Source organism: Populus trichocarpa, chromosome 6, assembly GCF_000002775.5.
Source record: "Populus trichocarpa isolate Nisqually-1 chromosome 6, P.trichocarpa_v4.1, whole genome shotgun sequence".
Taxonomy (NCBI): domain Eukaryota; kingdom Viridiplantae; phylum Streptophyta; class Magnoliopsida; order Malpighiales; family Salicaceae; genus Populus; species Populus trichocarpa.
In genome coordinates, this window is record NC_037290.2 from 2021033 (window position 1) to 2035326 (window position 14294).

At 29.1% G+C, this 14294-nt stretch overlaps 1 protein-coding gene across 1 annotated transcript; it reads left to right on the forward strand.

Annotated features, from left to right (window-relative positions):
- Window positions 1-10062: 10062 nt before the first annotated feature.
- Window positions 10063-11376, forward strand: LOC7479642 (calmodulin-binding protein 25). Its single transcript, XM_002307914.4, has one exon. The coding sequence runs from the start codon at window positions 10382-10384 to the stop codon at window positions 11162-11164; it is 783 nt and encodes a 260-aa protein (XP_002307950.2). The 5' UTR covers window positions 10063-10381; the 3' UTR covers window positions 11165-11376.
- Window positions 11377-14294: the final 2918 nt, after the last annotated feature.

The following is a 14294-nucleotide window of genomic DNA, read 5'->3' on the forward strand; positions in this document are numbered from 1 at the left end:
CACCATTCTCACGACCAAACACCATCTTACAAGGATTGATGTGTGCCTTCAGATCAAGCCAAAAAAAGTTTGGTGAAAGCTTGCCATCCCAAATTAAAACACATCCACCACCATTGATAATTGACGGGAGAGCAATCCACATCAAGATTGACATGGTACCGCAGATCAAAACAAAGAACAAGTGCAACAATTTTATACGTGGCTCGATCGATTGTTGTGTCTCGCTAGGGGAAGCCTCACCAAGCAAGGTTGCCCTCGCAAAAGTCTCCATGCAAGTATTGTTAATGTCATGGTGGCCATGTTTTACCCTCCATCTTTTTCATTGTTTGTGTTGTTTTTGTATTGTTGGAGTCAAAGCATGACCCACAGAGATTTTGCTTGCATGAGATAAGTAGGATCATGTTTTGTTGATCGCCCATTTGCTTGCTTTCTTGCTTGCTGCCTGCCTAGTTAATTGGTTGTTGAATTGTTCCTCAAATGATTTAATACTAATGCTTGATTTTTTCAAACTTCACCCCGTGTTTCATTCTTTCAAGCCATTGCAATAAACAATAGAATTTGAACTTATTATGTTGTCTTTGATGATTATATAAATAGTAGTTGTTAGATATGGAATTGATTTAGAAAATGACCTAGATTATTATTAGGTTGCTGAATTAATCCAATTAATCCAGGTTATTCGATCTTTACTGTTATTTTGCTTTTTCATGTTAAACTTGATTGTATTTGGATTGTGCTTTGAAATGTTAACAAGTTTTAATGGTTCAATATCTTTTTTTATTCAACTTAAAACTTGATCTAAATCAAATTTCAATCTCAAATTTCTCAAATCAACTTGTTAAACCTAACAATGTTTAATAACTATGATACAAATATGATCATAAACTCCGAACAAGTATTTAATGTCAACAAATTTTACTAAAATCTCAACAAATTTTACTGGCTTAATATCTTTTTTTATTCAACTTAAAACTTGATCTAAGTCAGATTTCAGTTTCAAATGTATCAAATCAACTTGTTAAACCTAACCATGTTTAATAACTATGATACAAATATGATCATAAACTCCGAACAAGTATTTAATGTCAACAAATTTTACTAAAATCTCAACAAATTTTACTGGCTTAATATCTTTTTTTATTCAACTTAAAACTTGATCTAAGTCAAATTTCAGTTTCAAATGTATCAAATCAACTTATTAAACCTAACCATGTTTAATAACTATGATACAAATATGATCATAAACTCCGAACAAGTATTTAATGTCAACAAGTTTTACTTGCTCAATATCTTTTTTTATTCAACTTACAACTTGATTTAAGTCAAATTTCAGCTTTAAATGTATCAAATCAACTTGTTAAACCTAACCATGTTTAATAACTATAATACAAATATGATCATAAACTCCGAATAAGTATTTAATGATGTGGAACATGAACAATAATTTTTCCTAAATTAGGCTAGCATGGCATGAAAGGTAAATTATATATGCAGCATGATTTGAGAGGCAAAAGGCATGGACCTAGCTAGAATGTCATTTGCTTGCCACTTTTTAAGAGGTTATTTTGGGCTAAATTTAGTGAAACAAATCCCCAAGTATCCCACTAGCTAGATCCTTACTTCTTCCCTTCTACCTAATTTATCAAACGCTGTCGGTTGTTGTGATAGCTAATGGGAAATTCCACGCATTAGAAAACAGGCAGAATTAAGTCCAAGAACACCATTGCATCTGAGACTCCACGGTCTCTACCCTTGACTTTTCTTTTCTTGTTTACGTATGGTATGTTAGTGAATTAAGTAATCTTTGTTAATTTTTAAGATATTTTTTATTTTAATATATTAAAATAATTTTTAAAAAATAATTTAATATTTTTTTTGAAAAAAAACACATATAACCGTGTATTTGAAAGTGTGGTTGCGGTTATTTTTTAAAGTGTTTTTATTTAGAAATGTATCAAAATAATATTTTTTTTTAAAAAAAATAATTTTTAACATCAGCACATTAAAATGATTTAAAAATATTAAATAAAATATTAATTAGAAGTAAAAAAATAAATAAAATAAATTTAAATTTTTTTTAAAATACTTTAAAATACAAAAATAAACAAGATTATACAATTAAATGATTTCATGTACTAGATTCTTCATCTGCTACTCATATATATCCACAACATTCAAACGCTAATTATAGTGATTTGTGGAAAGTTTTCATATCAACACTGATTACTTGGAAACTTGTTTTCTTATATTAATTATAGAAGTCGACTCTATATGCATTAATTGGTGAAATTTTTCAATAACAAAAGTGTTCATCATAAAGTTGAAACTTTTCCCAGGAAAAAGGAAGGAAAAAATTTTATTTTCTAATTTATGTATTTCACATTTCATTTTAAATATAAAGGAAAGAATTTTCTCATCAATCCATCCGTTTACTTGTGAGCGACCAAATTTAGTCTTAAAATGAAGAAAATCTGTCTTAAAATATTTTTAATAAATTATGCTGTTGTTTTAAATTTAAATGAAAATGAAGAAGACGTTTTTATGAATTCACCTTTTTTACAGAAAAAAAGTTCCTGGAAACCCTTAAAAGAAAGAAATAATTATAATATATCTTTTGTGTTTGCTTGCTAAAAACTCCTATAACGCCGTTATAACAGAATCTCTAAAAATCCCAAGCCGAATAAAGCCAAGCCATGCTGAAGTTGACAGGAGAAGCTAAAGAGTACGGGAGCATAGGTGATAGCACTATCTCCTATTGCCACTGTTATTTTTTAAATAAATTTTTTATTATAAAAAAATATGTTTTTAACATTAATATATCAAAATAATCTAAAAAAATTTAAAATAAATTAAAATAAAAAAATCAAACTTACAAAACATTTTACAACCAAGAAAAACCCAAAAGCTTTCGTCATATGCAACAAGAAAACCGGGGAAAAAAATATTATTTAAAATATGGAAAAGACAAATCGCATGGTTGCAAAGGATATGAATTGTTGGGTTAATAAGTTAATATGTGAATCGTTGGATTGCTCCAAGTTAATATTTTTATTATTTTTTAAAAATAATTCTTATTATTAACCCCACAAGATCCAAACTGAATTTAACTAGATCAAGTGTTAATCCGATCTGGTTAAATAAATTTTGGTAAATTAATATATTATTTTAATTTAACTTGGAATTTAAATCGTAAATTTCTCGAATAAACAACCAGTCAGATTTGTTTTCGACAAAAAATATCAAATCAGACCTTCTACTTTGAATTTATCTTTCTTTCTTTCTTTTTAATTTTTTAAAATAATATTATTAAAAAATTGTACACGTCACCCATTTCGTCATGCCACGCCAATGTGTTACATCACCGCTCGCGCCATTTGTGCCCTTTTTGTTTGAAATTTACTTTTAAATTTTGATTTCTATCAGTCTAGAAAGTCTCCACCTTTGTCTTCTTCCTTGTCCAAAAACCACCTAGGCGTCATTGTGGGCCATTGATCAAGAAACACCATGATTGATTTGATTTTTATCGATTAACACAAACGCATTCTCTCTCTCTCTTTTTAAAAAAAATTGGAAATTTAAGTAAATTCGGACATCTCTCGTGCATATCTAAGTAATAAAACTTCCTCTAAATTTAGAGAATCACTGTAATTGTTTTTTAAATAATTTTTCATGTTAAAATATATATTAATAATATTTTTTTATTTTTTAAAAATTATTTTTAACATCAGTATATCAAAATGATTTGAAAACACTAAAAATATATTAATTTAAAATTAATAAAAAAATAAAAAAAATTTAAATTATTTCAAAAGTACTTTTAAAACGCAAAAACAAACATGCCCTTACTTAGTTCAACTTGTTAAAATTTAAAGTTATTTTTAGAAATTATTAATTTAAATCCTGTAAATTTAAGGACCACTAAAAACTTATATGGTCATTAATTTTAAGATCCGTAGAATTAGTCGAAGTACATACAAATTGACCCGGACATCAATATTAATAAAAATATATATATTCATATTCTCCATGAGATTTTTAATTTTAAAAGGAAGGTTCCAATCTTTTGCGTGATAATTTTCTTGGTGTAATTGTCTACCCGTAAAAGATGCATAGATTATCGATTATGGAATTACTTATATCTAATGGTTATGAAAACCAAACCTTAAATATGCATTTGATTTTCACAACTCGAACAAGCTCTTGATATTCAGTGAAAGCAGGGGCGATTATATCTACTATTTATTGTCATTATATCTATTATTTGTCATTATTTTAGAATAATATTTAGTTATTATATCCAGATAAATAAAAAATATCGTGCTGGATCTATTTTTGCCATTTGATAAAGATCCAATAAACTTGTGTGGTTAAATTCACTCGATGCATGGAACTTCGAATTCAATTGATTGTGCCGAGCATCGAGATGATCTGATAAAGGTCAAATCTGTAGATAAATGGAGAGAATGGACGAACCCTCCACGGCTGTTCTTTGATTAATTGAACTTCGCCCACTTGGACTAATCCACAAAGTCTATTAAATTGGTCCAGTTTCATTGCAGTCTCGAGTGCCCAAACAAGTCTTTAATTGATGTGCCATGAAATTTCTTTGATTATGCGGAGGAAAGCACATGATTCACTGAGAAATGTCTCCAAACGTCATGTCAAGGGACTTCAAATTCTTAACTTGAGAGCTAGTTATCAGAAAATTAATAAATATAAAATAAATATTGATAAAATAAATTTTATTAGTAAAATAAAATAAAGTTTATCAACAAAATAATTTCTCATTATGTCACTCGATAATGAAAGTTTTTATCAGTGTATATTGGTAGAATTACATTGAAAAAACAAATGACATGTTCCGATCTTTAGTAGCTTATGCTTTTATAAACATTTTAAAAATATATTTTACTTAAAAAAATATTAAATTTATAGTTTTTTTTAATTGTATTGGTAGGTTGACATTAAAAATAAAAATAAATCTAAAAAATATAATTTTAAATAAAAAATAATTTTAAAAAGTAACTAGTAATACCAAACAAAAAAAAAACTGTTTAAAAAAAAAGGACAAGGAACAATTGATTTGATATTACGATGTCCATAGCTCGTGGATGAAATAAGTCCATGAATTTGTATATGGTGGATAAGATGCCAAGTTTAGAATCCGAGGATTAAATCAGCTTATTAAATCGAGATTAAATCTCTTCCTAATCGATCTTAATACCGCACCATTCAAAACATTGACCCATTTCAAAAAAAAATGATATAAATTTTATAACAAAAACGTCTATTTAGTAATGAAGTATTCATCAATTTTCCTCAATAAAATAAGTTTTTTTTCCATCGATTATTATATTTTTCTTAGTCATATTCCAAGAGAATTATCTTTATCATATTAGATATTTGAATGTCTAAATACAAGCAAATCATTAAGTGAAATAATCTTAATATAAAAATTAAATATCACTTAGTAAAATATAAATCATTAAGTAAAATAATCTTAATATAAAAATTAAATATCACTTAGTAAAATATATATTCTCATTTCAATATAGTTTTCACTCGTTACCAATTATTTCTGATAATATAATGCAAAATATTTTTTAAAAATATTTTTTATTTAAAATATATTAAAATAATTTTGTTATATTTATATTTTTGATATCTTCACCGCATCAAAATCACTGAATTTTTTTTAAAAAATAATGAATTTAATATTTTTTAAATAAAAAATATTTTTAAAAGGGGAAAAAAAAAAAACAATCCCCGGGGCCGGAAGGAGAAGAACGAGGAATGTGGAGGATGATGTCTAGGAGACACGTGGATTCCAATGTTACCTAGTTGCACTTCCCATGCCCTGATTCGGCAGTTCATATTTATCCATTTTGGGACACGCCATCACCTAGTCTTTGTTCAGGGGCCCCTTAGACTTTCAATTTTTCAATTAAATATTTTTTCAAGTAACTTTCTAGTTACTCTACTATTTTCTTCAAGGCACAGATTTTCGCTACACTTACCCACGCTCACACCATGTCATGATCAAATGATCAACTCTAGTTACTCAACTATATTTTTTTCCTTTGCTTTAACAAGGATAGATCAGGTAATTAGCATATCAAATTTTAAAAAAATAGTGAGACGTCATTATTTTTAAGCGCAATGTTATTAAAATATATATTTTTTAGTTTATTTAGTTGATTGGTTTGTAATGATCAATGAAATTGATTAGCTGGTTATGAAAATAACAAGGAAAATCTCAAAACTGTAAAAATTAAGAGGCCTCGACGAGATTTTTTATATTTAAAGATTCGACGGTCCGCATAGCGACGTAGTGGTTTATGTGGAGAAAATAGCATCCAAAAACTCTTATAAAACTTCAAGCGCGATCTAATGGTCGAATAAAAAATTATGGCTCTTTTAAGGTGTTATTCTAGTCTGGCACGACTAAACCTCCTCTTGGATCAAAACGTGTCTTATTGGTCCATAAATGCATCTCGTAGGCCATCAAAACAATCTGTTTATGACAAATCCTCACTTAGTTATGGCATACTTACACCTGAATGCTCGAAATCACCCATTATTGTGTGGATAATATTTTTTTCAGATTTTAATTCGAGTCTTTTTTTAAGTTTATAAGACAGACAAAGACAGTTTGACTCATAAAATATATTTAAAAGAAAATTTTTATAAAATTATGGTTTTTGTATGAAACTGTGGACCGATTAATACAAATAAATATAACCGGTCGATCGATTGAGGCGGAAGATTGGAGTTTGACGTTGTCGCACTTCTGAATCGTTACATGATCAAACAATACTATTTTACTAAAAAAAAATTGAAACGGTATTGGTCTGCTAAATTTTAATGTTTATTGTGCTGATTTTACAGAAAATCCCTTTTAACGATTAGGTTATTTCAAACTAACTTTCATATATTAAAATAATTCTTTTCAATTAAAGTTTAATAAAATGACTAGATAATTATTATCTTAATCAAGACTATAGAATACAGATGAGTTGCTTTCAGAACTGTTCAAGCAACAGATTTAACATCATTAAAAGCATGTTTGGCAGTGTGGTTGCGGGTGCTTTTCAAATAACTTTTCGTGCCAAAATGCATGTCAATGATATTTTTTTATTTTTTAAAAATCATTTTTGACATCAGCACATCAAAACGATCCAAACCATACAAACCATATTAAATTTTAGTAAAAAAAAAAAATTCAAATTTTTTGGGAACGCAGCCGCAGCCGCGTTCCCAAACATGCTTTAAGCCATGACAACCGGAGTGAACAACTTGAAACCTCCTTCCAACCCTAGCGTTTGAATTGCTCTACATCAAATAAAAATTTAAATATATAAAAATATTTTTTTAAAATATAATTTCAACCGCGTTTTCAAACATTACTTTAAAATATAAACTTTTAAAGCTTATAAAAAGATGCAATTTGTTCAAGAAATTCTTTTTTTCACCTGTCTCTTTCTAAAATGCTTGAATTTTTCAAAACTTCATGGATTTTTTTAGATTTGAATTAAAATTTATAATTTGAAAAGAAAATTCATTTAATATTTGAACTAACATGCCAAAGATTCGAATCAATAATTTGTTAATTTTTTAATTATGTTCAATAAATAGAAAAGATGCTAGCACGATAAGAAAATTTCGGTCTATTTGTTGTTTTTTTAATAAAAAAAAAACATGAACAGCGTAAAGATATAAAACGACGATGACTTAGTTTCTCGAAGGAAAATAGAGATAAGGATTCGAATATTGTTAAAGTACAAGAAGATTAAAGAGGCAATAAAATATAAAGAAATTTGTTTTAGCCGAAAAAGAATGGACGGACCCACACGCTTTCACCATCTGTGACCCAATGGCCAGAGCCTCCATGTCCACGTGAACTGCAGCAATTCGTTGGCAATGGAATCTGCATGGATCGTGCCATACTGAATCATCTGCAGCTTTAAGTACTAGCTAGCTAGTTCTTTAGTTTCTAGTCTGTAATGATTAAAGAGAATCAAAACCGAGTGAAAAAGCTGTGTTCCATGGCCATCATCATACAATAATGATTGATACATATATCAGCTTCCACTTTGTACTCTAACCAAATCGGTGAATTTCAGTTGTTTTTAATTGATTTTTATTTATAAATATATTTAAATATTTAATTTTTAGAATTTATTTTTGATATTAACATGTTAAAATGATTAAAAAACACAAAAAATAAATATTTTATTTCAAAAATGTTTTTGAAGAACAAAAACAAATGAGCTTTTGGTTCGAGTTCTAACTTGATAAAGATTCAAGTTATTAGATTATTGAGTCATTTGATGGATCACTAGATTAATCAGAATCTAATTTTTAATTAAAACGATTTAAATCGAGTATGATCAAATCACCTAATTGCGGATCAACATGTGAAGTCTTCTAGGTTTGGACGAGTTAATAACAAAATTATTTTAAATTAAGATATTATATGGATCACATTATGATTCTATCTAATTAACCTATCAAGCCAAATCAAGTTAAAAATAATATAAATATCAAGAAAATTACCAAATTATAGGAACATAAAAAACACTATTCTTATTGTATTTTCTTTGTAATTGTCATTTGATAATTTGAATTATAAATTTCAAAAAAACAAAAATAAAATATCAAATTATAAGTACAATGCAACACTGAAACTAACATTCTTATGGTAATATTAGGATTTAAAAACTCATTTACTCCAAAGCGAGGCTTTATATTAACTCAATTCTTACCACGAAAGGAACATAAACTAAACTATTGATGGAATTACTTCATATCTCAATCAAAACACCTCTAATTTTATTTTTCGTTATTTTAAAATAGATAGATGTTACGTGCACACACGCTTTAATATTTTATAAAGAGAAAACTACAAAAAGCAAAAAAAATGAAGGAAGGGGTCGGGAAGTGAGATTACGCGTTAAAAAGGAAGGACGCCGAGCGACACGGCTTGATCTCCAAGAGCCCACGATAGCTCGCTACTCCTTCCTCACTACTTCACCCTTTTATTACCACTTGTCTTTGGTAGTAAGCTCACACTCCATTTTTAAATAAAGGACCCAATAAGTTAAAGAATAACAATCTAACTAGTCATTCAATTATCCATGGTGTTTTCAATGTTAAAATTTCTCATATTTGAAATTGTAAATTAGAAAAGTTAATCTTTAATTTAGTTTTGTATTATTTTTAAATATTAAATCCCATTTAGAATTCAATTATTTACACTCAAAATAATTTCAAACATGGAATTTCATTAAAATCTCTAAATTAAATTCGATTTAATTATATTTTTTAAAAATATATACAAAACAAATTTTTTATATCGAGTTATTATCCTAGCAGATTTCAGTAAGGTTATGGTTTGGTTAAAGATTAGATATGTTGTCGTGAGTTATTGTTTTTTTAAAAAATCATCTTTGTTATCAAAATATAAATAACTTATTTAAGACCTCATTAGAAAAAAAAAATCAAATCTCGAGTTTAATAATAACTAAAATAAGTAAATTGAAAAATTTTGTTTTTTTTGTTTTTATCTTATCACATGCTTTGTTTAGCAAGGATTACCATACCATCAACTTACTACTAATATGAAATCATACTATGTGTCAAGACAGATAAAATCATGTAAATATGATGATTTTTGTATTTTGTTTTGTGTTTTTGCCAAATAAAGAGGAGTCACAATTACGTTCATCATCAATTACAATTAGGATTAAATCACAAAATCCAAAAGGATGTCAAGGTTGATACTTGCATAACCCTAAAAGAAAAGAAAAGGTCGAAACATGCCCCTAAACTAGAGAATTTTGTAAAACGTTTTAGACGGTGCCGATGAGAGAAAGAATAATATTGATAATTATAAATATTTATGGACCAAAATGAAACTTGTTATATAGTTGAGCGACTGCCAGGTGAATTCCCCAACAGTCAAATCTGCTAGCAAACCATGGTTAATCTTCAAAGCTCCCTCAACACTAAAAGAGTCTAACCTTCCGTACTTAACAATGGACGCGTGTCCCCCCTACCAACGCGGTTTCTCCTTCTCCACCGCCCTATTTATATTCCTCTACCCTCTTCGCTCTTACTCCCTCCCATCTCTCCAACATAACAAAAACCCTCTCCGCCTCACGACACAAAGACCTTGCTTCTCACGGTCACCGCTTCTTGGTTGCCGGCCAAACCAAATCCCTTCTTAATTGCGTTCCTCCCATCCCTTCTGCCAACCCAACAATAGATATTCACTTCTTGCTAAAAAATGTGTTGAAAACACCTCAAAGTTGGCTTCTTTTGCAAATTTACATTGTTTTCTTTAAAATTTAAGGTTTCTAAATTAGATACTGCTAGCAATATGGCATCATCAGAGAACTTGGCAAGTCTTGAACCATGGAATATGATGTTTAGGCCAAATTTTCCTGATTTTTGGCTTCCTGAAGCCTATGCTCGCGACACAGAAACTCTAACAAAAGCCCTTCAAAAATCCCTCTTTAACAACATAGATGACACTCCTACAGACACAAACACCGATGATAACAGCACTAACTCTCTCTCCATGAACGAAACTTTTTCTTCAAATTCATTCAACCCGTTTACCAGCCTAATCGAGACGGCACCCCCGACTCCGACGGCCTCGAACGTTTCTGGGTCGGACCCAGAAACGGCTGGAGCCACCAAACGCCAGAGAAACTTGGTCCCGGGTGCTACTGGGAAGGTTTCGAAACGGAAGACACGAGCTTCCAAACGGTCTCAGACAACGTTTATAACAGCGGATCCGGCTAATTTTAGACAGATGGTGCAACAGGTTACCGGTGTTAGATTCGGCAACTCACAGGTTTCAATGGTTCCTGTTTTGAAACCTGAGCCACAGAGGCCTGGTGGCCGGTTGCTAGTGGGTAGCGGGTACCTGCCCACGCTTGATACGTCGGCGTTTTTGCTTGATCATCATCAACAACAGTTACAACATCATGTGGTCACGGGGTCAACTTCTGGATCTAGTACCGGACCTGATTTTGGGCCTGGACCGAATCTGTTTACCCAGCCCATGGTGGGGGATGTTGGTGTTCATTCTAGTAGTGGTTTAGATTTCGGCACTTTCTCTAGCTTTCCCACTCTAGAGTCATGGAAGGTTGTGTGATAATTAATTAATTTAGGGTTTTTGTTTCCCCCCCACCTTTTTCTTGGTATTTTGGGAGGCAAGTAAGTTGAAGGATCATGTGTAGTATGTGTTTATAATTTTGGGACACTTGGTTTAGACTATAGTTCTTCATAGCCTTGTTTCTTTTGTATTTCTGTTAATGTAATGTAAAACTTCATCCAATGCATTAGTATATAGTTATTAAAGCTTTATTGCTACTTCATCCTCGCTTGATTTATGTCGTGAGATAAGGTGCCATTCAAGTGTTTTGTTAATGTTTCAGGGGAAAAATATATATATAAAAAAATAAAAAATATATATAGAAATAAATATAAAATGAACGTGTAAACATGCTATTTCTATCTCTATTTTTATTGTTTTTATTTTTTTGTTCGTGACAATAACCTGCTATATAAATATGTTTTTATAATTTTAATTCTGATCTTGATCACTATATCTATCTCTTTAGTTAACTATGATAACTTGCTTAGAGCTAACTATATTAACATTTTTGTCTTAATTTTTATGTTAACTTGTTTAGAGCGATTAGTTTGAGAATGTGTTTAAATATATTAAAATAATATTTTTTTATATATTTTTTTTTAAAATTGATATTTTTTTTAAAATACTTTTAAAACTAGAGATAATTATTTTTCTTTGCCAAAAAATTAATAAATCTTTAAAAAAATTTAAAATCAATTCTTCCTCACCGCCCGACATGTCTGGCTAGTGGCAATGTTTCTTACGTAAACTTACTTTCAACAAGAGGTAAGAACTTGGATCTCTTGCTGATCATTTTTTTTTTATTACAAGCAGTAACTTGAACTCGAAACTTTTCAATATATATATTGATTGTTTAAGGGTGGTTGTGTTAGGTGATTAGGTCATATCAATTTTTAAAGGTTATTTAATTTTCCAAAGTTTTGCTAGTAGCCATAGGATTAGGTAACCCTAGCAAATCTTGGTGACAATTGTCGTTTTGCATACCTCAAGAATACTCAGATTACGCATGAGGTGAGCAGCAAAGAGTCCCAGCTAGCTACACATAGGATAGCAATGCCTCTCCGATTCGGAGACAGGCACAGCTAAATCATGAAATGGACATTGGAGAGTGTAACCAATTGGCTTGATGCTGAAATAATTATATTTTACGAGTGATGGTGTTTTTTTTCTTGCTAATCAAAGCTTAATTTATCAAATATCAACACCAATAACGTCTATGGGAATAAGAATCAAGAATAGGGATTTTGAGGTGTTGGAGATAGTTGGCAAAATTTGGAGTTGAGAGAGAATCCTTCAGAGTGATCCAATATCTTGATCATTATCAATTGAATTTCCCATCATGTTTTTGTCATTTTGAGGATCCACTTGACTTGGGTCTTTTGCTCCACAGAAAAATAAGATTCCTAAACCTGCCTTTCCTTCGAGATGAATTAAAGCCAAATAGGTGATGTTGAACCTAGGTTGATGACAGAAATTCATGATGGGATAACAAAGTTCAATTTATTTTCATGGTTTTTTCGCTTAATTAGATTGCGTTTGTTTTGTGTCCCCAGTATTATTTTAAAACCCTATTCAACCTGGAGCTTAGGCCAGACCAACATAGAATCTAGGGTTTTAAGTCGACTCATGACATGACCAGCTTTGAAAAAACCTATCAAAACCCGTTAAATAATGTTGTTTTTATTTTTTTATAAAATACAAAAAAATAATTTAACTCGGGTTAAACAACTTGATCTGTGACTCATGTCTTGGATTGAGTTTAAAAATTATATTCCTGAAATAAAAAAAATAAATACAAAAAGAATAAAAATATTTTTAGTTATAAGGAATATGATAAATATATAAAAATAAACATATCCATGTAATAATTTTGAAGTTAAATTCTTATCCTCCAAAACAAATAAAAAAACATAGATTTCTCTATATTAATTGTCCTTATCTATTTCAACCATGTACGTTAACTAGGAGAAGGGATATCTTCCTTTCTTTTTTATCTTATTTTTCTATTGAATTTAAATTCATATTAATTATAATATAAAAAAAAACAAATTTATTTATCCACCAAACTAAGCGATAAGAACAAGAGGATAATATAAAATCTCAACACCAAACTTTGCATGAAAGATTATTACGTCTAGAATCCAACCAAAACAATAAGATATTTAATTAACAAACCTTCACTATACATGCTCTTTGACGTTTTTGACAAGACAGGGAAAGCGACATCGTATAAACCAATCAACCCATTAATTATCCTAAAAAACTTTTATCAAGAAAGAAAGATTTAGAATTATTTAAGCTCGTCTCGTTAGATAAAGCTTTATCTTTAATATATATATATATATATATATATATATATATATATATATATATATATATATATATATATATATTAGAGCAAACATTTACTCAAGTCAGAAGGTTTAATAAAATAAATACACAGTCCCCTATAACGTGTTAGGTAGCATCATAGGCTTGACTTGGGTCTTGTATTTTATTTTTTTTCCAAAAATAATTTCATTTAAAATATAATGAAGTTGTTCAAGTGATGCAACTTGTTGAGATGCTCACTGAAATTTAGTATATTAAATATATATTTTTTAAAAATTATATTTCATTTTCTTTGTCATGTCAAATCTGTTTAGAAATATAATTGTGGTTGGTTTTCAAAGTATTTTTCACTTAGAAATATATTAAAATAGTATTTTTTTTATTTTTTAAAAAATCATTTATTATATTAACGCATCAAAATAATCTAAGAACATTAAAAAATTATTAATTTAAAGTAAATAAAAAAAATAAAAAATTTTAAATTTTTTTAGAAACGTTTTTATAATGTAAAAACAAATAGGTGCATACAGCTGTTGACATGATCAAACTCCTTAATAAATGGCTTAATCATCTGAGCAGATAGTGCTGCGAGAAGAGTGGAAATGAATTTGTTGTGTCACTCTCAGCTTGATAGAGAAGTTTAACCCAAATATTTTATAATACCAATATCTAAATTTAATTAGTCTTTGGTTAATTACTAATTTTTACTGAGTTTTACGTAGCTGGGTTTTTGGAAATCATAAAAATCTCTGGTTAGAATGAGATTTCAACTCAAAACCTTTTAAAATTTCAAGAA

Excerpts from the sequence above, each read along its gene's own strand:
- LOC7479642 (XM_002307914.4), top strand. The coding sequence starts at position 10,382 with ATGGCATCATCAGAGAACTTGGCAAGTCTTGAACCATGGAATATGATG.